Source organism: Panthera onca, chromosome B3 (assembly GCF_046562875.1).
Source record: "Panthera onca isolate mPanOnc1 chromosome B3, mPanOnc1 haplotype 2, whole genome shotgun sequence".
Lineage (NCBI taxonomy): Eukaryota > Metazoa > Chordata > Mammalia > Carnivora > Felidae > Panthera > Panthera onca.
In genome coordinates, this window is record NC_138344.1 from 112921294 (window position 1) to 112943220 (window position 21927).

The following is a 21927-nucleotide window of genomic DNA, read 5'->3' on the forward strand; positions in this document are numbered from 1 at the left end:
TAGTTTGAATTATAATGCTATCATTTTCCTCCTGTTTGAATGTGAATTGATAATAGAACATAGTTTTCCTGGTGACTTGGATTAGATATATTAACTCCCAGGGTAGCAATGAATTTCTCAGATTAGCACAGTTGGTTTTGCTTACTCGTGAAAATACATAATCCTGTCTTGAATTAAGGCCATGAAAATTCTCTGAGAACAAACAGGTTCCCTGTTCAATTATTCCTTTCAGCTCTACCATCTGAGGCCTATATCTGGCTTCCAGGAGGTAGAGGCAGAGGATGTTTTGACAAGTCAATAATTGGGATAATTCATTTCCATTTGACTGAAAGACATGTTCCAAGATCAATTTTAATGAGTGTTTTATAGAACTTGAAGAGGAGGTTTCCTTCACACAATACAATTTTTTACTGATTTAACATTAGTTTATCTAATAATCATCAGATTTTGTCGTATGCTCATTATTGTGATACCTAATATGTATACAGGTTTTTATACCTTTATTAAAAGACTTTCATGTATTTTGTTCCTTATTCATTCCATCCATTCATTTGATGAATGTTTATGGTATTCCTACAGTGTACTAGGCATTATGCTGAGGTACAGCAGGGAGCCAAGCAGAAATGACCTCTGCCCTCTCAGAGCTTATGGGCTATCAGGGAGGAATGTCTTGATTCAGGATCACCTTGAATAAATTATGATGAGGGTTATGAGGGAAAACAAGGAAAGCATCAGAGCATGAAGGATCTCAACAAGGAAACAACATGAAGCAACATGAACTCATGGGAAACATGAACTCAAGCAAGGAAACAACATGATCTCATGAAGGAAACAACAAGGATCATAGCATGAAGCCTCTCCTAGTCTGGAGATCAGGAAAAGCTTCTTTGAGGAAATAACATTTGAGCTGAGGCCTGAGGGAAGGTCAGGAGCTAGTGGGCAAACAATATATAGGCAAGAGTGCTCTGGGCAGAGGGAAAAGCCCACTGGAGAGCTTAGAGTCTGAGAAAGCAGGGGCACCAGAGCAATGGAAAGCATTGGTCTAGCTGGGGCACAGGGGCCAGAGGGAGTGCTAGAAATAGTAATAATAGCCAATGCTTCAATAGTAATTATTATGTGTCAGGCCCTATCCAAGTGCTTTCTATAAATTAACTACCTTAATTCCCACAATAACTCTATGAGGTAGGACTACATTTTTTTCTATTTTACAAACCAGGATATTGAGGCAATAGCAAGGTTAAATAAATTATCCCAGGCCATAGTGACAGAACTGGGATTCAGACTTAAGAAAGGTGTATCCAGGGTCTGTGCCCTTAACTACTAAGCCATGTTGCCCAAAGATGAGGCTGGAGACCTCCTCCCCATATGTATGCGCATTTGCACATCCATACAAAATTTGCATGAAATTTCATTCACAGAACCCAGATTAAAAACCATTGGTTAAACCCAATAATGGAAGATGGGTAAGCAAATGAGTGGCTTAGAGAAGCGATGACAGAAAGTAGAGAGGAGGGTCTGGGGCAGCACTAACATTATGGAATAGGTAGAGGAAGATGAGCCTGAAAATGGATCCTGAAAAATGGACAGAGAGGTTGATAAGGTATTAGACTGGGTCCAATGAGATTAGAGAAACCACACAGTAATTTGAACAGGGAAAGTTTAATATAAAGAATTATGAACCATAACAGGAGATTAGAGTAATGAGGAACTGGCAAATATGGGGGTTATTAAACTTTTTCTGTAAAGAAAAATAAATATTTTAGGCTTTGGGAGCCTATGGTCTCTGTTGCAGCTACTCAGAGCTACGCTCTGTTGCAGCATAAAAGCAGCCCTAAATGATATGTAGATGAGTGAGCATGTTCCAATAGAACTTATTTACAAAAACAAGCAGTGGGTTGTATTTAGCCCGTGGTTTGCCAACCTGTGGGCTAGGAAGAAGTAAAGAGAACTCTAAAGATTAGAAGAGCAACAAAAATACTTCTTCAGATTCTGTGTCTCCCTCTATGCCCCTCCCCCACACATGCTCTGTCTCTCTCTCTGTCTCTCTCAAAAGTAAATAAACATTTAAAAAAGAGCAATAAAATATAATAATTTAAAATTTTAATAGCAGATGTAATAGAAATAATACAATATCATATAAAATAGCCACCACTTGGGGCTGAAATAGCGCCCCCAAGGAAGAGATGCCTTCACTCCCAGACCTTGCTGGAGAAGGACAGGCACAGTGCACTGAATTCTGAATGCAAGAGACGTTGCTGTGGTGCTACACCTGTGGAATTTGCTGGAAATTCAATGTGTACAGTGCCAGGGAAAGCTGTCTACAGGGAGGTGTCTCACTGAAGGAGCTCTGTTCCAAAACCCTGAAAAGGAAGCTGCTGGCCACTGAGTGCCGAGAGAGAAGGTGTGTGCACCGCAAGAGCCTCGTGTTGCAGGAGCCCAGCTTGCTGCAGAAGCCTGTGCAGCTAGCAGAAAGAAGAAGCAAACCCCTTTCCTCCTGCAATGTCTCACTAGTGCCATCTATTGACAAAGTTTAACATTATGCCAGATAGCAAAGAAAAACCTATTTCAAGTGTCCATTTCCACTTTTACAGAGCAGGCAATCAGGATGAATTGGAGCTGAGAGGCTATAAATTGGTAACTGGCACGGGAAGGAATCTGGGGAATGTGGTGTAATGGAATGCATTAAAAAGTTATTTCAAGACATATCACTTAACAGCACCAAAAGCATGATCCAAAGAAGAACAAATTGATAAGTTAGACTTCATCAAAATTAAGAATTTCTGCTCTTTGGAAGATAATGAAAAGAAACCAAATATGGGGAGAAAATACTTGCAAATCACATATCTGATAAAATATTTGTAGTCAGAATGTTTTTTTTAGTCTCCAAATTCAGGATTAAGAAAATAACTCAATCTTTAAAGTTGTCAAGTGATTTGAACAGATACATCACCAAAGAAGATATGCAGATGGCAAATGAGCACACCCCAAAATGCTCAATATCATTAGTCATTAGGGATAAGCAGATGAAAACCACACTAGAATACTACCATGCATCTACTATAGTGGCTAAAATAAAAAAGACTGACCAGGCCAGGTATTGATGAGAATGTGGAACAAGTGGGATTCTCACACACTGCTTTTTTTTTCAAATTTTTTATGTTTATTTATTTTTGAGAGAGAGACAGAGTATGAGCAGGGGAGGGGCAGAGAGAGAGGGGGACACAGAATCGAAGCAGGCTCCAGGCTCTGAGCTGTCAGCACAGAGCCCAACGCGGGGCTTGAACCCACGAACTGTGAGATCATGACCTGAGCCGAAGTTGGACACTTAGCTGGACCTGAGCCACCCAGGCATCCCTCATACACTGCTTTTGAGAATGTAAAATGGTACAACCATTTTGGAAAATAGTTTGTCAATTTTCTTTAAAGTTAAATATAATTTTTTAAAGTTTATTTATTTTGAGAGAGACAGAGAGAGTGCACGGGGAAGGGCAGAGAGAGAGAGAGAGAGAGAGAGAAAGAGAGAGAGAATCTCAAACAGGCTTCGCACTGCCAGCGCAGTACCTAACATGGGGCTCAAACTCACGAACCATGAGATCATGACCTGAATTGAAATCAAAGTCGGATGATCAACCGACTGAGCCACCCAGGCATTCTCCAAAATTAAATACAATTTAAACATACACCTATCATAGGACTCCTCAGTAATTTCCCAAGAGAAATGAAAGTTTATTCATACAAAGACTTGTGTGTGAATGATCATAAAAGATTTATTTGCAATAACCAAAACCAAGAAACAACCCAAATGTCCCATCAACAGGCTGAATGGATAAACAAATGATGCTATACCCACATAATGAAATAAGTATTACTCAGATAAAAGAAGGAATAGCCTTCCAACACACACAACAGCCTGAATGAATCTCCAAATAATTATGTTGAATGAGAGAAGTCAGACAACAAAGAGTGAATATTGTATGATTCCATTTATATAAAACTCTAGAAAGTGTAAAATGTGGATCATAGATTGTGGTGATGGAAAACAGATCAGTGGCTTCCTGGGGATGGGGGAAGTGGAGAGGGATGGGAAGGTTATACCAAAGAAAATGAGGAAGCTTTTGGGGGTGATGGACAGATTCATCGTTTTGTCTGTGGTGAGAGTTTCATGAGTGTACACAAATGTCAAAACTCATTGGAGTGTATAATTTAAACATGTGCAGATTATTGCACATCAATTACACCTTAATAAAGCTGTTAAAAATAGAAAGTATTCAAATGTGCCATAGTACTGAAAAGTTAAGCAAGATAAGGGCTGAAATGTGTCCACTAGATGTAGCATCATAGTCGTCATTGGTGACGTTGTGGAGTACAGTTTCAGAGAAGTGGTCGGTGGGACCCTGATTGGAATAGGTTGAGGGCTGAGTAGAAAGTAAGAAAGTATTGACAACTCTATCAAGCTGGGAAGGAGAGAAGAGGTTCCTATCAGAAGGGGGAGGTGGAATGGAAGGACCATTTTTAAAGAGCACAGAGGAAAAAGTTGAATGGGGAGATAGAAGATAAGTGACAGAATGGGTCCCCAAGAAAGCAGAAGAGGATGAGATGGAGTGAAATTCATCTTAGGAGGAGAGAAAGATGTGATAAGCATAAATTCAAAGATTTATGAGCGTGGTAGCAGAGTATAAAAGAATTTTCTTTCTGATGGTCCTAATTGTGTATATGTGTATGTATGTATATATGTATGTATGTATATGTGTATATGTGTGTGTAGAGGCCAGAACACATGCTGAAATTGAGGGGGGTAGGCAAGAAGTTTAAGAAGAGGAGTGCACATGTGAAAAAATCACTGTGGAGATTAGGTTAGTGGGGTTTAGGGAAATAAAAAAAGGATTGACGGTTTAGTTGGAGGCCCTGGGCAGTGTTGGTGGCTATGTACTTATAATGGCACCAACATGGAAGGTGATGTGATTTTTTTCGAGCAGCCCGCATCAGCCAGCTGCACAAAGCAGACAGATGGATGGTTCATCCAGAATTGAGGTTTTATTAGGCTCTTGGGACAGAAAGACAAGAGGGCCAGGAGGCCAAGGATATTGGCAAGAGAATGACTGAAGTGAAGAGTGAAATCTCGATTGGAAAATTTAAGGAAGTGATGACAGGAGGGGCTATAGTGGTCTGGGGGTACTCCTGGTGCTAAAAAACCGCAGTGTTGGGATTCATGCCACAAGAGAGCTAAGTGAGTAGGAGGTGCTGTAGAATGGTGGGGGGTCTGAATGTAGTACGTTAGAGGTGGATGGTTCCTGGTGTGGACAGACTGAAGGTCCGGGATGAGGGAGGGGAGGAGGTTCTTGGAAATGAGGAGGTCAAGGGACCCAGGGTCCAGGAAGTTGCTGACTCATCTGACGATAATGAAGTCACTATAAACATTCGTGTTCAGGGATACCTAAGATGGCTCAGTCAGGTGAGCGTCCAACTCTTGGTTTTGGCTCAGGTCATGATCCCAGAGTGGTGGATTGAGCCCCATGTTGGGCTCTGCACTGAGCATGTAGCCTTCCTGGGATTCTCTCTCCCTCTCTCTCTCTTTCTCTCTCTCCCTCTGCCCCTTTCCCCTGCTTGCACTCTCTCTCTCAAACAAAAATTAAAACAAAAGGGGGGGGCGCCTGAGTGGCTCAGTTGGTTAAGTGTCCAACTTCAGCTCAGGTCATGATCTCAGTGTCCGTGAGTCCGGGCCCCACGTAGGGCTCTGTGCTTACAGCTCAGAGCCTGAGACCTGTTTCAGATTCTGTGTCTCCCTCTGTCTCTGCCCCTCCCCTGCTCACGCTCTGTCTCTGAAAAATGAATAAACCTAAAAAAATAAATAACTTAAAAAAAAAAAAAGAGGTAGACAGAACTAAGCTGGGAGAAGATGAAGTTTTGAAGGGCAAAAGAATTTGGAGATGGGCAGCGGCCCTAGGCCCTGAAGAGTTAACATACTGACTGACCAGATTAGCAGGTTAGCTTGGTTAGATTCCAGCTGAGTCAAAGGCATTACTGTGCTCTAATCCAAGTTTTATCATACTGTTATAGTGAAGGCGCATCCTGGAAGGCAGTGGATTTTGTCCCCCAGGGGATAGTTGGCAATGTCTGGAGACATTTTAGTTCTCACATGGCAGTAGTAGAACTATTGGTATCTACTGTTGAATGCCACAGATCCTCCAATATACAGGACAGCCTCATGAGAAAGAATTATCTGGTCTGGAATGTCAACACTGCCTGCTATAGGTAAGAATCACTGACCCATGGGGGGAAAATCAATAGAACTTACATATTAGCAGCAAACTTTTTTCCTTTCCTTTCCTTTCCTTTCCTTTCCTTTCCTTTCCTTTCCTTTCTTTTTTGGAAAGATAGTGTGTTTATTTCACCTTTTAAAATCGAGAAAAAAGAACAATCATTATTATTGGATAAAACAAATACAAATATGTGTTTCCATTTTGGTGAAGTTTGGGATAGGGACATGGGAGGAGGCAGCAAGCTCCTTATGACTGGAAATGGAAATATCTATGTGGCACTGCATGAGCCCTTTCAGGAAAGTGGGGGATGATTTGCAGTAGGAATGGATTTGTGACCTTTTACTTGCCTACCTTCCAGAATCTGTGATTTTAAGACTAGTGGAGGGGAACGAGAGAAAGAGTTCTTTCTCCTGCTCCGATTATTTTTTAATTTTTTTTTTTTTTGAGAGAGAGAGAGAGAGAGAGAGAGAGAGCGAGAGCAGGGGAGGGGCAGAGAGAGGGAGAATCCCAAGCAGGCTCTGAGCTGTCAGCACAGATTCGTGGGGCTTAAACTCATGAACTCTGAGACTGTGACCTGAGCTAACATCAAGAGTCAGAAGCTTAACTGACTGAGTCACCCAGCTGCCCCTCTCCCACTCTAATTCATAACAGGCTCCTTTCTAGAGTAATCAGCACAGGGATAACCAGGTAGCCAGTGCAGTGACTCCACTTAAATTCGGACCAAAGGTCAAATCATGGAGCAGCTTCCCAGCTTCATAGCATGCCATGGAAGATGGTGTTATCTTCTGACTTGTGATTTGCCAGGGGTAGGAAGAGGGCCCTTCTCAGTGGTGTTGCAACTGATGAGTGCTTTTTCATCCCTGAACTTCAGATCTGCTCTGTACTGGGTCTTCTGGTATTTTCATCCTGTTTTCTCTCTCTGGTTTATATCTATGTCTGTTTCAGACTGAAAGTTCCTAAAAACCAGGTACTGCTCCATGGTCCTTTGGCGTCGATTACAATGATGAGGTAATCATTACAATGTCGATTACAGTGATGAAGGTCATAATAATGGCTTTGCTTATGTGGCAACACATGTTTAAGAATGTCTCCATGCTGGTTTGAGAAATAGCTTTGTTTTGTGGTATTGCAATGATTAATAAAATTAAACCAGTAAGGTGTTTCAAAGTCATCTGGATCTTTTTGCTCAAAAACTTAATTTAATTTTTAATAAGCCATAGGTTATAAGTTCACAAGGTACAAAAGGGTACATTTGGTGAAAAGCTTCTTCCTCCAGTCCCCCTGTCCTTTTAGAAGTGACTATCATTATCTATTATTTCTTGTTATCTTTTCTGAGATAGTCTATGCATATACAAACAAATATGCCCATATAGTCCCTCCATTTTTTAAGCAAATGGTGGGATATTATAAACACTGTCGTCCTCCCTGATTGTTTACCTAACTTGTCTCAAAGATTGTTCCATTATCCATATGTTTAAAAAGTGTTTATTGTTTTCTTATAGCTATAAAAAAGCCATTGTATGGCTGTACTCTGGTGGACGGTTAGGTTTCCCAGCTCTTGCTATATATACGTATTGCTGCAATAACAGCCTTATCAATAAATGGATGTGAAATGTCCAGGTCAACAGGTGCATGCTTTCCTTTATTAGATGTTATCACACTTCTCTCCGGAGGCTGTAACAATCAACTCTCCCACTAGCAGTCCATCATTATTTTTTCATGCTGTCATCAGTGGACCATGTTATAATTTTTTTGGTCTTTGCCAATCTGTTAAGTGAGAAGTAGCTCCAGTGTAATTTTAATTTGCATCTCTCTTGTTCTGAGTGAGGTTGGACAGCCACTTGTATTTCCTGTTCTTCAAACTGTTATTTCAGTGGGGTTGTTTATTCTTTTTCTTAGTTATCTGTATGAGTTCTTTAAATACTAAATAAATTCAACTCTTGTCTGCAATATGTGTTGTGATATTCCACCCCCTCCACCAGTTTCTCTTTTGTCTCGCCTAATATATGGTAGTTTTTGTCATGAAGATTTTTTTTGTTTTCTTTTTTTAATATCTGGGTTTCCTATCCTATTAAAAGGGTCTTACAACTCTAAAATTATTTTAAAATTTGTCCAATGGTTCTTATTAATACATTAATGGTTCCATGTTTTGTAGTTTCATCTTTGGTCTATTTGAAATTTTGATGTAAAGAGTAAGATAAGTATCAAGTTGACTTTTCCCCAGCTGGATACCTAGGTAGTGTAATACTTTATTACATAATCTATCTCGCTCCTGCCCCACACACTGATTTGAAATAGTGCTTTTATCATATCTAAATTTCCACATGTATTTCGATCTGTTTTTTGGCTTTCCATTTTGTTCCGTTGAGTTGTCTGACTATTCTCCCACTTGCACCACACTATTTAAATTATTATTGCTTTGTAACACAGTTTAACATTTGGTGGGACTAATCAATCACTGAAAGGTGGTCTTAGGATTATAATATTTAATGTGTGTGTGTTTAGCAAACTGTGTATTTCCATAATTCTGGATAAATTGAATATCATCTCCCCAAATGCAGAAGATCTTGGGTTTGATTCAGTAGCACTGGGGAACCAGAAAACATTAGTTCAAAGGTATCCAGATTTGAGATCATTAGATGTACTTTCCCTTGTGTAGTATGGCATTGGGTCTGTCTCTCTGGCTGATCCTGGCCCTGATTTCATAGGGAAGGAAGGACTGTAAGCATAAAACACCAACAGATCTTGTTTTCACATAAAATCTGTGAGGTGTTGCAGACCCAGTGTCCCTGGGTGTGTCAGAAAAAGACTGCCCAATCAGTTGGACCATGCTGGCTCAGTGGGCATCAACTTCTATGAGAGGGGCCCTGGAGAGTGCCAGTGGGAAGATCTCCTCAGGGGCTTCTTGGACTTTGAGGGCTCTGCAGCTGACGTGGATGCAGTGAACTGGAGCCAGAGCAGGAGACGTGGAAGGAAAGGAGAGAGGCAACATGGGAGTCAAGAGAGATCCCTCCTTGGAATGATCTGTTCTGTTCATCAGGCCCATGAGATTCCCAAGGAGCAGGAACTGTGTCTTCAGGATACTGGGCACAATGCCTGACACCAAGAGGTGCTTAGTAAGTATATGTTAAATAAATGAATGAGGGAGTGAACACCTGCCTGCCACAGGATTCTTCTTCATCACGTGCATCCTCCTGGAGCCTCCTCTGGCTTCAAAGGAAGGAGCAGAACCAGGATATGACTCTTGGGTATCGTTGTACCCTGACCTTGGGTATCGTTGTACCCTGACTCCTTGCCTGTTGTACCATCCAGGAGAGGGATATTGAGTGAGCAAGGGCTGTGAACCCTCCTCCCACCCTCTCACACATTTCCAGAGAGCTCTGAGAATATCTGCTAGCTTTTTGTCTTGTGTTTTCCCTCATCTTTAATAGCATCCAACTGAAATGTTACTCCCATTCACAACCTCTCCCTTTTTGCCCTTCACCCCATGAGTAAAGCAAGTGGGATAGCAAAGGAGACAGGAATCAATACAGTTAATCAAAACAGCCAACTCTTTTACAGTGTTTCCTATATGCAAGTTTCTGTCTCAAAATTTCTATCTCTTTAATTAATACTTAAAAACAAGTATATATATATATATATATATATATATATATATATTTTTTTTTTTTTTTTTTTTTTTTTTTACCATGCCCATTGCACAGTGAGGAAACTGAATAACTTACCCAGGGCCATGGAGCTTGTAAGTAGATCAGCTGGGATCTGAACCAGGAAGTCCACTCTAGAGCCCATGCACTGAAACTCTTTCCTTGGTATGTACACGTATGTGTTAACTTTATTGATACATAACATAAAACACAGAAAAGTGCACAAATCAAGCATTTGACTCAATGAATTTTCACAAAATGAGCACACTTCTGTAACCAGTACCCATCTCAAAAAACAGAACACTTATCCCCACAGAGGTTCCCAACATGCCCCCTCCCAGTCTCTATCCCTTTCCCACCAAAGGAGACCACTCTCCTGACTTCTTTCACTATTCTTCTGGGGGGTTCTACCTTCTCTTTCTATTTTTAAAAAATGTTTATTTATTTATTTTGAAAGAGAGAGAGTGAGCGGGGAAGGGGCAGAGAAGGGGAGAAAGAGAATCCCAAGCAGGCTCTGCACTGTCAGCTCAGAGCCCAATGTGGAGCATGACCCCATGACCCTGGGATCATGACCTGAGTTGAAATCAAGAGTTGGACGCTCATCTGACTCAGTCACCCAGGCGCCCCCCCTTCTTTTCTATTTTAATCACACTTGTATTCCAAGCGTCATGGGGTCTGTTGCTAAAGTTAAAAATATTCTGTCTTGCAGGAGTAGAGGTGGGCGTGGTTGGGAGAACACATTCCCTAAATAAGAGAAATAACCGAGGGTGGGGAGTTAGCCGGTAGTTGCTCTAGTTTTCCCCCATTCCCTTTGCCAGTAAGTTTGAAGTACTGCTCTTTCCTCCATCTTCTTCCCCGAGAACTACATCTCCCAGCAGGCTGTGCTCTGACAGCTCGGATTTAAATAGGATTCTGGGCTAAGCTCAGATAGAGCCTTGCTGCTGCTGAGTGCCCAGGAGTGAGAGGAACTAGAGGAGGAGAGGCAGCGTGAAGCAGCCAGGAGTTGGAGTTAGACCAGGAGCTTGAGCCAGACCTGGAGTCTAAGGTGCTTTTGCTAAAGCGGCAGCAACTAAAGAAGTTGAAAAGATGCTGGTTGTCTTGGGACTGCTCACCTCCTTCCTTTCTTTCCTGTATGTGATAGCTCCATCCATCAGGTTTGTTTTAATTCAGTAACTCATGGAATATTTTGCAAAGTCCTGGATTGGGAGCCACAGAGCTTGTAAGTAGATGAGTTCTCAGCTGCTGAAAGAAGAGAAAGGGATGGAGACTGAGGGAAAGAAAGTCAGGGCAGAGAAAGCAGGAAGGAGGTAGTTATGAAACTGAGAAGGAAGCACCTGGGGCTGGGAGAGAAGGGGCTGGTTTAAATTCTGATGCTAGTGCATAGCTGACTCTATGACAGACAATCAATGTAGGAGTGCTTGCTCTATCACTTTATTCCCTTGGGTTTCTCTGAAGGTCTCTATGTCCTTTCTTCACTGCTCCTACTCAAGGTTGCCCTGCTGGGTTACCATGGGAGGTCATTGCTGAAAGATTCATTGTTAAGTACCAGAAATTTTGCAAAGGAAACAAACTCTCTTACCTTTGAGACTACCCTCAACTAATGATTTGGGATGGCTTTTCTGCTGTGGGATTTCTGGAGGTGTCAAAGAAATGTGCTTTCTGAGTGAAAATTTTAAAAATTGCTGACAATAGGGGCACCTGGGTGGCTCAGCTGGTTAAGCATCCGACTTCGGCTCAGCTCATGATCCACGGTTCAAGCCCCTTGTCGGGCTCTGTGTTGACAGCTCAGAGCCTGGAGCCTGCTTCAGATTCTGTCTCTCTCTCTCTCTCTCTCTCTCTCTCTGCCCCTCCCCCACTTGTGCTCTGTCTCTCTCTCAAAGATAAATAAACATTTAAAAAAATGCCGACAATAAAGAAGATAAATGAACACATCAGAAACAGAGTGTTGCTCTAGGTCCTGGCATAGAAACCAGGTTTAAGTTCTAATTTTGCCACCATTAGCAAATGACTTGAACTTCTTTGACCCCCGTCTTCTCCTCTGTAAAAGGGGAATACTAACAGAATGAGAGGATTAAAATAAGTTCTCTAGGGGCGCCTGGGTGGCTTGGTCGGTTAAGCGTCCGACTTCGGCTCAGGTCACGATCTCGCGGTCGGTGGGTTCGAGCCCTGCGTCGGGCTCTGCGCTGACAGCTTGGAGCCTGTTTCAGATTCTGTGTCTCCCTCTCTGTGTGACCCTCCCCCGTTCATGCTCTGTCTCTCTCTGTCTCAAAAATAAATAAACGTTAAAAAAATAAAAATAAAAATAAAATAAGTTCTCTATGGAAAGTGCCTAGCCTAGTGCCTAGTGCCAGTCAGATGATGCTTAGGAAATGTTAGTTCTCCCCTGTTCCCACCCTCTTTTTCAGAACTTGTCAAGTCAACTTTATGTGAAAGGATGCTCTCTGTACAGATGTCTGAACAAAAGAGGTTTCTGTCTGTGTGCTGATGGCTAGAATGGAATTTCTAGTAGGATGGCAGAAAGCCTCTGAAGATGTCAGCTCTCTAAAACTGGAAAGCAGCCCAAGAGCCATATATGTATATGGGAACTCTTGAAGTGCTGTTAATCAATTACTCACTGTTGATGCTTATTGAAGACCTAGGGCTCAGGACCATTGATTCTACTAATGCTCATCATGCATATGTTTTGAATGCAGGTTAGAGGAGGAAGCTGACCTCTGGGAACCTCTAGAGATAAAAGCTAGGTATCTGTGTTATCTAACAAGGAAGGTCTCCGTTGGCCCTGGCTCAAGAGCACTTATTCACTTCGTCCAAATGATCATTTGTAGTTTCTGGGCACTTGATCTTACAACCTGAGCCAATGAGCAGGATACCTAGTGGGAAAAGAGTGTCCCCTAAAGATTCACTTTTTTGGGTCTCCTGACGACAACTTAAAGAAATTTCTCTTTGAGGATGGATGGATTTTATGTTGATCTCAGTCTGGAATTGGGAAGGATAATGCATGAATGCTTTTGTTTTCCTTTTGTTTCCCTTGCCTCTAGGAAGTTCTTTGCTGGTGGGGTTTGTAGATCAAATGTGCAACTTCCTGGGAAGGTAGTGGTGATCACTGGCGCCAACACAGGCATTGGCAAGGAGACGGCCAGAGAACTCGCTCGTAGAGGCAAGTCCTTCCCCTTCTGTGTTCATAGGACAGTGCCTCCTGCCTTTATCACTGGGGATTCTGTCCACATTTCCTTGTCTTTCCTCCTGGGCTTGGAGGTTCTGGTCAGAAATTCAAGGAACCTGGGATTCAAGTCCAGCTCTGGCACCAACTTACTCTGTACCCTTAAACAAACCTTCTTCCCTTCTCCTTCCCTATTGTATAAGGGAAATAATGATGTCCATGTAAATATTGCTCAAATCAGCTATTCTAAAGGTAGATACCAAGCCACATTAAATACCAGAGTGTAAAAGCCAGGGTTCCCAGCCTAGGGTTAAGCTGACAGCAAAGGGTCTGAGTAGTTCACTTGTGAGAACCCTGAGATGGCAATATAGCCACTCACTGTTTAGGGATGGCTAGGAGAATGTTCTGTCCACCGGTCTCAAGCTCACATCCTCTTTTTCAGCCTAGGGTTTGAACATGTTGCCCTGTCTTTGTTTTGGCCCCAGGAGCCAGAGTATATATTGCCTGCAGAGATGTACTGAAGGGAGAGTCTGCAGCCAGTGAAATCCGAGCTGATACAAAGAACTCCCAGGTGCTGGTGCGGAAACTGGACCTATCTGATACCAAATCCATCCGAGCCTTTGCTGAGGGCTTTCTAGCAGGTAAGGCCCCTGTGAGTAGACAGAAAAGCAGGAAACTGGGTGTGGGACTGATTGCTCCACCCTGTATCATCTGTGACCTTTACATCAGAACCACCATCGATCTCACTGGACAGGTTCTGCCACATGAACCAGCAGGGCAAGGAATTGGTGGTGGACAAGCTGGGCAGGATCCTTATCATCTTTTTCCTCAGCAATGGGAATGCTGGGCTCTCTGTCTGGGCTTGCACCTTGGCATCAAGGTGTGGCCCTGATGCCACTCTCTTTTCTCATCCTGAGAATCAACCTTCTGTGCCACAGGCACTAAATGAAGTTGTGCTGCTGCCAACATTTTGGAATGTTCCAGTCTCTTGGAAAATGACTACCTTTTACCAAGGACTATGAAATCCATGCAAGACAGGGACTATGTCTGTCTTGTTTTATGACTGGGTGTCCAGCGCATAGCTGAGTGAGCCTAGCCCAGAGTTAGTACTTAGTACACATTTGCTAAATGAATGAATGAATGAACGTCCAGGCAGATATCAATAACTAAATTTAGAAATCCAATGACCGTGGTTATTGCATATCACTGAGATAGGTTGAAGGGAAAGAAGCAAATACTCAGGATTACAACAGGCAGCTAGTGGGCTCCTTGCTAACTTCAGGGTCTCCTTGGTTATACTTTATAGAGGAAAAGCAGCTCCATATTCTGATCAACAATGCAGGGGTGATGATGTGTCCATATTCTAAGACAGCTGATGGCTTTGAAACCCACCTGGGAGTCAACCACCTAGGTAAGTATTTTTGAGTGACTGGAAAGCAAGAAAACCCCATCTTGTTTTCTGTAGGGAGATGACCCTATACCACTACTGAGAATCTCTAGTGAGCTTCATAGAGTTGGGGGTTTTGTTTACTATCCTTCTCCTGACCAGTACAAAAAGTGAGATCCTCCTACTTATACCATTAAGAAGCCCCAAAACTTGGAGACACCAGGAAGAAGAATGTCATTCTTGGATGGGGCCGTGGTAGTGCAAGCCTTCCCATGCAGGGCCAGGCATGCAGGGTGCAGGAATCTGTGTTTGGCTGGAGGGGGTCACATTTATAACTAAGGACCAAGCAAGTCAAGGGGTAGGCTACAGAGGAGGCAGATCTTGAGGGTCTGAGGTATGAATAAGGCTGGGGTTCAGGGTTCATGGCTCTAGTGAGGAGTTCATGGAACATGTTCTCTGGTAAAGGCAAATACTTTAACCTTACTATTCCATCCTTCCTTCTGTACATAAATGTATTTGGGCCCTCAGTTGTGTGATCATGGCCAGAGGGTGGTTGGAAGCCATCAGGAGGCATTTCTCCTGACTGGGACAGGGCAGAGGGACAAATAAATACAGATCAAGTCTATATTGCCTTGCCTATAGTCTAGCTCTGGCCCTTGCCTTGAGGAATCCACTCACTCTGATTTGCACTGAGTTATCACAGCATCTAAATTTGTTCATGCCCAGAAGATAGGGAGTTAATGCTGAAGTCCTATCATCAGCTCCCACCCCTAAGCCTGAGCTGTCACCCCACTCTTCAATCTCCCCTGCTGGCTCTCCTCACAGGCCACTTTCTTCTTACCCACTTGCTCCTGGAGCGGCTGAAGGAGTCCACTCCTTCACGGGTGGTGAACCTGTCATCGGTAGTCCACCACGCTGGCAAGATTCGCTTCCATGACCTCCAGGGTGAGAAGCGCTATAGCCGAGGTTTCGCTTATTGCCACAGCAAGCTGGCTAATGTGCTTTTTACTCGTGAGCTGGCCAGGAGGCTCCAAGGTAAGTCTGGAGAAAGGGCCAGGGTTAAGATGGCAAACGGACTTCCGTTTAGATTAGAGGTTCTGTTTAGATTAGAGGTTCACAGAAACTTGTGAAGTCAAGGTATCAAACATGCGCATTTCAATGGTAGCTTTACACACTAAGGTGAACAAGGTCATAAACAGACTAAAAATAATTCTTGTTCCTGGGAAACTTAAAATTGAACAGGGGTTAGGATTCTATAAAGTTACCTTTCATTTATGTCACATCTTTTCTCCTATTTGACTTTTCACAGCAACCTCTTGTAATAGGCAGGGCAGGTACTCTTATTACTATTTTATGGATCCAAGCTGAGGTTTCAAGAAGTGGCTAGCCCAAGGTTACATGGCAAGTGGAGGAGTCAGGACTGGAACATGGGTACTCTGGTTTAAATCCAGGGTGCTTCCTTCTGTGTGTGCTATTTGCCTTGAGGTTCACATGGTGAGCTAAGCTACAGGGCTGCCTCTACCTAGAGTCAGAGAGACCAGATTGGATTTTGGCCCCCTGGGTCTGAGCTCTTGGTGTACCACATATGATCCACCTGTGTATATGTGCATGTCCCTTTAATTTCCCCTGACTTCATTCCCTCAGCTGTAAAATGAGGCGAGGCTTCACTTAATCCTATGATTCTGTGCTCCCCTGAAGTTTTTGCTGAGCTGCTGGCTTTGACATCTGCAAACCTGGGGGACCATTTGCCACAGGGAATAAGCCAGAGTTTGGGAACAATGGTATTTACTATCAGAATACAGAAGGTAGAAGAATAGGGTAATTATTAGAAGAAACAATAATAATGACAATAATAATTGAGAGTTTTGTGTGTGCCATATATTATACATGTCTAAACTCATTTAATACAACATACTTATGAGGTAGGTGCTATTATTTTCCCCCACTCCACAAATAAAGAGATAGATATATCTCACTACAGATATATTAAGAAACTTGACCAAGAAAGTTTCCTAGCTGAGCCAGGATTCAAATGCAGATAGTCTAGCTCTAGAGTCTATGCTCTTTATTCTTCCTCAGAGTTCAGACCTTGGCCCTGCAGCCTATTAGGTATGACCGTGGGCAATTTACTCAACTTCTTTGTGACAAGAGTTCAGTTATGTCAACTGTAAATGGGCACCTTACAAGACTCATGGAGAATTACATGAAATAATACATGTAAAGCAGGCAGCATAGCCTTTGCACATAATAAGTACTAAAGATAGTAGAGGTACCAGTGGTGTCTTGGGACCATGTTAACCTCCATTATCTCTATCAATACCCCTCAAAGTACCCTCCCCATAAAATGTGCTTGCTCAACAATTACAGCTCAAAACAAGTTTCCAGCCTCCTACCTCCCAACAAGTCGCTTCCCCTAAGCTCCTTCTATAGAAATTTCAAAGATACTACTATCCATAATTGATACTACTACTCCTACTACTCTTCCTACTACTACATGTGGTTGTTTCTACTATTAATACTTAAGCCACAGAGTAAAAGTGGCATTCAAATGGAAGGATCTTCAATCAAGAACTCCTTGTGGAACATAGAAGGCTGAGAAGGCTATAGATGTTTCTGGAAGAGATAGATTCTACTTGGCTGGGAGAGGTACCTTCTGAACCCGGGGTTTTGTTCTCTGAGTCCCTTCTCATTTGTGCATTTTTTTCACAGGAGATGAACTGTTGGGCTCCGATGTGTCCCTGGGCTAACTGTGCTTTCTTTGCCCCAGGCACAGGGGTCACAACCTACGCTGTGCACCCAGGCGTGGTCAGCTCTGAGCTGATCCGGCACTCCTTTCTACTGTGTCTGCTCTGGCGGATCTTCTCCCCCTTCGTCAAGTCGGCACGGGAGGGGGCACAGACCAGCCTGCACTGTGCTCTGGCTGAGGGCCTGGAGCCATTGAGTGGCAAGTACTTCAGGTGTGTGGAGGCGGCACGGGTTTTCTCCACCAGTTTGTATGTGGTAAGGCACAGGGCTCCCTGGGCTCTGCACCCTGCCCTAGTGGCCAAGTTTGTGCGTGATAATGGAATCCAGGTTTAGGTTGGGCCTGCACACCAAATGCTGTTACTTTTCCAAGGGAGCTTACATTAGAAACTTGAAAAGAGCTGCTTTTATGGTTCTGTTTTATAACTGTGTGCCACATTTTCAGTAAGTTTTGTGGCTTTCTGAGGGCCGTCAGACTGTCCCTGTTGGTTATGCTTTGGAAAGAACATCCAGAGGGCTTCCTCTGGATCCTTTTTCTCCTCCTTGAAGTTTTTGGCTGACTTCTTTAATACATTCTTTAATACAACTTAGCACAAAGCACTGGGGCAAGGTCACCTCTCCCCATTGTCCCCCAATGCTGCCAAGAGTGGTACTATCTGTTGGAATAACAGAAATAGACATTTCACTGTTGAGTCTTGCCACAAACTCAATGGGAATTCAGATGTTGGGAATAAAAGGAAGGGCAAGATTCAGTCTCCTTCCCATTCCATGGCTTGAACCATCCCAGTCTGCTATTCTTTCCTGTTTGCTGAAAGCTGCTGATTGGTACACCATTTATTAAATGAAGCATTGGCAATGACCTCAGTGTCCAACAGTAGAAGAATGGATAAATAATAGCTAATGTTGCTTAAGCTCTTGAAAGTGTTTGGTACTCTTTTTTTTTTGTTTGTTTGAGAGAGAGTGTGCACACGAGTGGGGGAGAGGGTCAGGGAGAGAGAGAAAGAGAATCTTTTCTTTTTTTTAAGTTTGTTTGTTTATTTATTTATTTATTTATTTACTTATTTATTTAGAGAGCATAAGCAGGGGAAGGGGTAGAGAAACAGGGAGAGAGAGAATCCCAAGCAGGCTCTGCACTGTCAGTGCAGAGCCTGACACAGGGCTTGAACCCAAAGTCTTGGAACATAACCTGAGCCAAAATCAAGAGTTGAATGGTCAACTGTCTGAGCCACCCAGGCACCCCCAAAACAAAATACTATTTAAAGAAAAACACCATGAACACTGTGTTCTGCCCCCACCTCCCAATCTGTCTAGCTTCCAGTCCCCTGCTCCCTCCAAAAGAGAACAGGGTACTTAGTCTGGGGTTCATGGGGCACAAGTGGGTCCATGGATAGAATTCAAGGGGTCTGTGAAGTTGGACAGGAAGGTAATTACATCTTCATTTTCACTAATCTCCATCTGAAATCTGACATTTCACTTTGATAACCAATGTCGGCCATCACCTTCTAGAGTAGCAGGGATACCTGTGACTTTGTCACCAATAAAACTAAGTATTTTCACATCCCCTGGCAGTTGTTGCAGGTGTCTCACGATGTCACTTCTGCTCACTGCCACTTTACAAGCAGGTGGCTGTCAGCCCCAGCACTAGCTCTTGTTACAGAGCACATTAACAAAGGAGCCTGTGGATCACTTTACCACGAAGACTGTTTTTAAAATATTTTATTTCATTTCATTTTATTTATTTTTTAATTATTTTTAACATTTATTTATTTTCAAGAGACAGAGAGAGACAGAGTGTGAGTAGGGGAGGGGCAGAGAGAGAGGGAGACACAGAAACCAAAGCAGGCTCCAGGCTCTGAGCTGTCAGCACAGAGCCCGACGTGGGGCTTGAACCCACCAACCGCGAGATCATGACCTGAGCTGAAGTCGTACGCTTAACTGACTGAGCCACCCAGGCGCCCCTGTTTTTAAAATATTTCAAAACTGAATTTCAACACAATTAGTTCCTTTTCATCCAAATATTTTATACATTTAGAAATATATTCTGGGGGCGCCTGGGTGGCTCAGTCGGTTGAGCATCCAGCTCTTGATTTTGGCTCAGGTCATAATCCCAGTGTCATGGGATCAAGCCCTACTCAGGCTCTGCACTCAGCATGGAATCTGCCTAGGATTCTCTCTCTCTCTCTCTCTCTCTCTCTCTCTCTCTCTCTCTCTGCCTCTCCACCCTGCTTGTTCTCTCTGTCCCTCTCTAAAATAAAATTAAAAAAAAAAACATTTTTAAAGCAAAAAAGAAATATATTCTGATAAAGAGGCCAAAAACTTTTCCAGACTGTCCATTTCCACTCCTGGACGTTCATGCTGTTTCTCTGCCCTCCAGTGACTGCAAGAGGACCTGGGTGTCTCCAAGGGCCCGAGATAACGAAACAGCTGAGCGCTTGTGGAATGTCAGCTGTGAGCTTCTAGGAATCCAGTGGGAGTAGTGCTGATGGAAGAGCCACAGCTTTATCAGGCCTAGTCCACATCATACTGAAACAGGACCAAGGAAAAGGCCAGTTCTGAAGGGTTGTCCTCCTGGTTGGCTGCTGTTGAGGATCCTGTCCTGCTCCGATTCTCCTGTCTCTTCTGGAAAACTTTGCACACCCAACTCTCTTGTGAGGCTGTTCCATGGCACAAGATGTTCACACCTATAGAGAATTCTTCCCCAAGGCTTGCAGAGTCAGCTGCCCTCTCCAGGCAGGAGGGCTGCACAGATGCCAGGCTGGGCACAAGGATGGCAGAAGAGCCTGGAAAATTAGGTCAGTTTCCTCACCAATACCAGAAATGCCAGCAAGCATGCTCAGCTGAGGTGACAGGAGCATCAGCGTTATACACTGTATTTCCAGGGACTATAGACCCAAACTCTGGACTGATCTCTCTTTGAGATACTAGTCACAACTCCGGAGTCTGGACCAACTCAGGAAAATCATGGCTAATCCTTGGCCAACTTTAGTTTCTTTCTCTGATCATCCTGGAGCCACTGCATGAAGCTGGGCCCTCCCATTTTCTCTTTCTGGTTCTTTTTAAGAAGTTAAAAAAAAATTTTTTTTTTGCTAGGTTTATTAAGATATAATTAACATATAATACTGAGTAAGTTTGGGCTTTCTCATTTTTGAACATGTAGATAGTTTCCTTCTACAAATTTGCCTTTACCTAAATTTGTAGAGAAAATAAAGTCTGTGCATTCATCTTATTGCCTTATTTATTTTGTCAGGGTAGCAAGGGAGAAATGCAACAAAGTGGGGAAGCCAGTCTTCTAGTTTAGTGAGTAGTATCTCACCCAACCAACCATAATCTTCTAATATCACATCTGAGTGCAAAATAAGATGGTTCAGTTGGGTATTTTCTCCAGTTTCTTCCAGCTCTCCGATTTTATCACAGAACATGTAACAGAAGGGATTTAAATCACACAGATGCTGATATCCCCTACAGATTAAGGTCAGAGGTAATATAGGATTTCTTTTAGTTTGATACATAGATTTAGAAAAACCAAGCCCTCATAAACCCTTGACCAAAAATCGCAGCTGATGTCTCTCCTCGCCTCCCTTGCTCTCTTATGCTGTGTTTCCGGGCCACCTGCTGCTTCTCTCAAGTGCTGAAGTTCACCAAGAAGAGGCAGGTGCAGATGTGCCCCATCTGTCAGCTAATTGACACAGGAAATCATGTTATTGGTTCTAGTTTTAAAGCATCCAAAGGGCCTCTGGATGACAAAAATACCCTTTCCTTCCATAGCAAGGAGACTTTTCAAAAAACCTTTTTATTCCCTAGATTTTCAAGTAGATAAAAATGTAACAAGTAGTATGAATCCCCATGTACCTACCCATCATCCAGCTTCAACAGTAACTTTTGCCAATCTTTTTTTGTCTATTTCCTCCATGACATTTTTTTCTGGAGGTGACATGGAATATTCTCAAGCACATTCCAGACATTGTACATTCGCCCATAAATAATGTGCATATCCAAATAAGAACCTTTGTTTTTTACAAAACCACAATGCCATTTTCACTCCTGAGAACAGTAATAATTTTTGAATATAAGTTAATTCTTGGAGTTCAAGTTTCCCTCGTTGTCTCACAAATGTCTTCTTACAGTTGGTTTGTGCAAATCAGGGAAAGAGAAATGGTCCTGAAAAAAAGAGGAAGCTTTTCTTTCCTGAAGCCCCAGCAAATCTCCTTGTGCCTCATTGGCCTGAATGGATACTACAGATGGGCTATGTTAATTGGCTTAAGTCAGTCATTATCCACACCTGAGCTGGGGGCCATCCCGCCATCCCCACCCAATGGGGAAGAATAGTAGCTAACATACAGCACTTACATTAATTAGGATTAGCTGCCCTCACACGAACTCTCTATTTTTATCTCCATTTTACTGATGAAGCACAGAGAAGTTAAGTAGTTGGCCAAAGTTCATACAGCTGATAATTTGTGGAATGGACCCCCCCCCCCCCCCCCCCCATAGTCTGACTCCAGGATCTGCTCTCTTAATTGCTATGCTGTATTGCTTCCCATGGTGGGGGAAGCAAAAAATTCCAAGGAAAAATCTGGGAACATGAAGGGGCAAAGGGGTGGGTGGGGGGAGAGTACTAGGGAAGCAACCAATATATGCTTGCTATTGGGACCTACAGTCTGTGCTCATAGGCTGTTGGGTCTGATGAAAAGCCTGGTGAAGACTGGAGGGGAAAAAAGAGAGGAAAAAAAC

At 43.0% G+C, this 21927-nt stretch overlaps 2 protein-coding genes across 2 annotated transcripts in view; one reads left to right on the forward strand and one right to left on the reverse strand.

Annotated features, from left to right (window-relative positions):
- The first annotated feature begins 10956 nt into the window (after window positions 1-10956).
- Window positions 10957-20418, forward strand: RDH12 (retinol dehydrogenase 12). The gene is made up of 7 exons (XM_060627419.3): window positions 10957-11061; window positions 12946-13064; window positions 13553-13708; window positions 14374-14478; window positions 15280-15489; window positions 17222-17411; window positions 19571-20418. Exons 1-7 carry the CDS (start codon window positions 10994-10996, stop codon window positions 19671-19673), a joined length of 951 nt encoding a protein of 316 aa, XP_060483402.1. The 5' UTR covers window positions 10957-10993; the 3' UTR covers window positions 19674-20418.
- Window positions 15393-21927, reverse strand: part of ZFYVE26 (zinc finger FYVE-type containing 26) — an 88571-nt gene continuing 82036 nt past the window's right edge. Inside the window, exon 43 of the transcript XR_013556057.2 lies at window positions 15393-15495. The gene's annotated coding sequence lies outside the window, so the exon portion shown is untranslated. The remainder of the gene's footprint in view (window positions 15496-21927) is intronic.

Excerpts from the sequence above, each read along its gene's own strand:
- RDH12 (XM_060627419.3), top strand. The coding sequence starts at position 10,994 with ATGCTGGTTGTCTTGGGACTGCTCACCTCCTTCCTTTCTTTCCTGTAT. Across the intron at positions 13,709-14,373 it reads TGCTGAGGGCTTTCTAGCAG|AGGAAAAGCAGCTCCATATT; the intron begins GTAAGGCCCCTG and ends TATACTTTATAG. Across the intron at positions 14,479-15,279 it reads CCTGGGAGTCAACCACCTAG|GCCACTTTCTTCTTACCCAC; the intron begins GTAAGTATTTTT and ends CTCTCCTCACAG.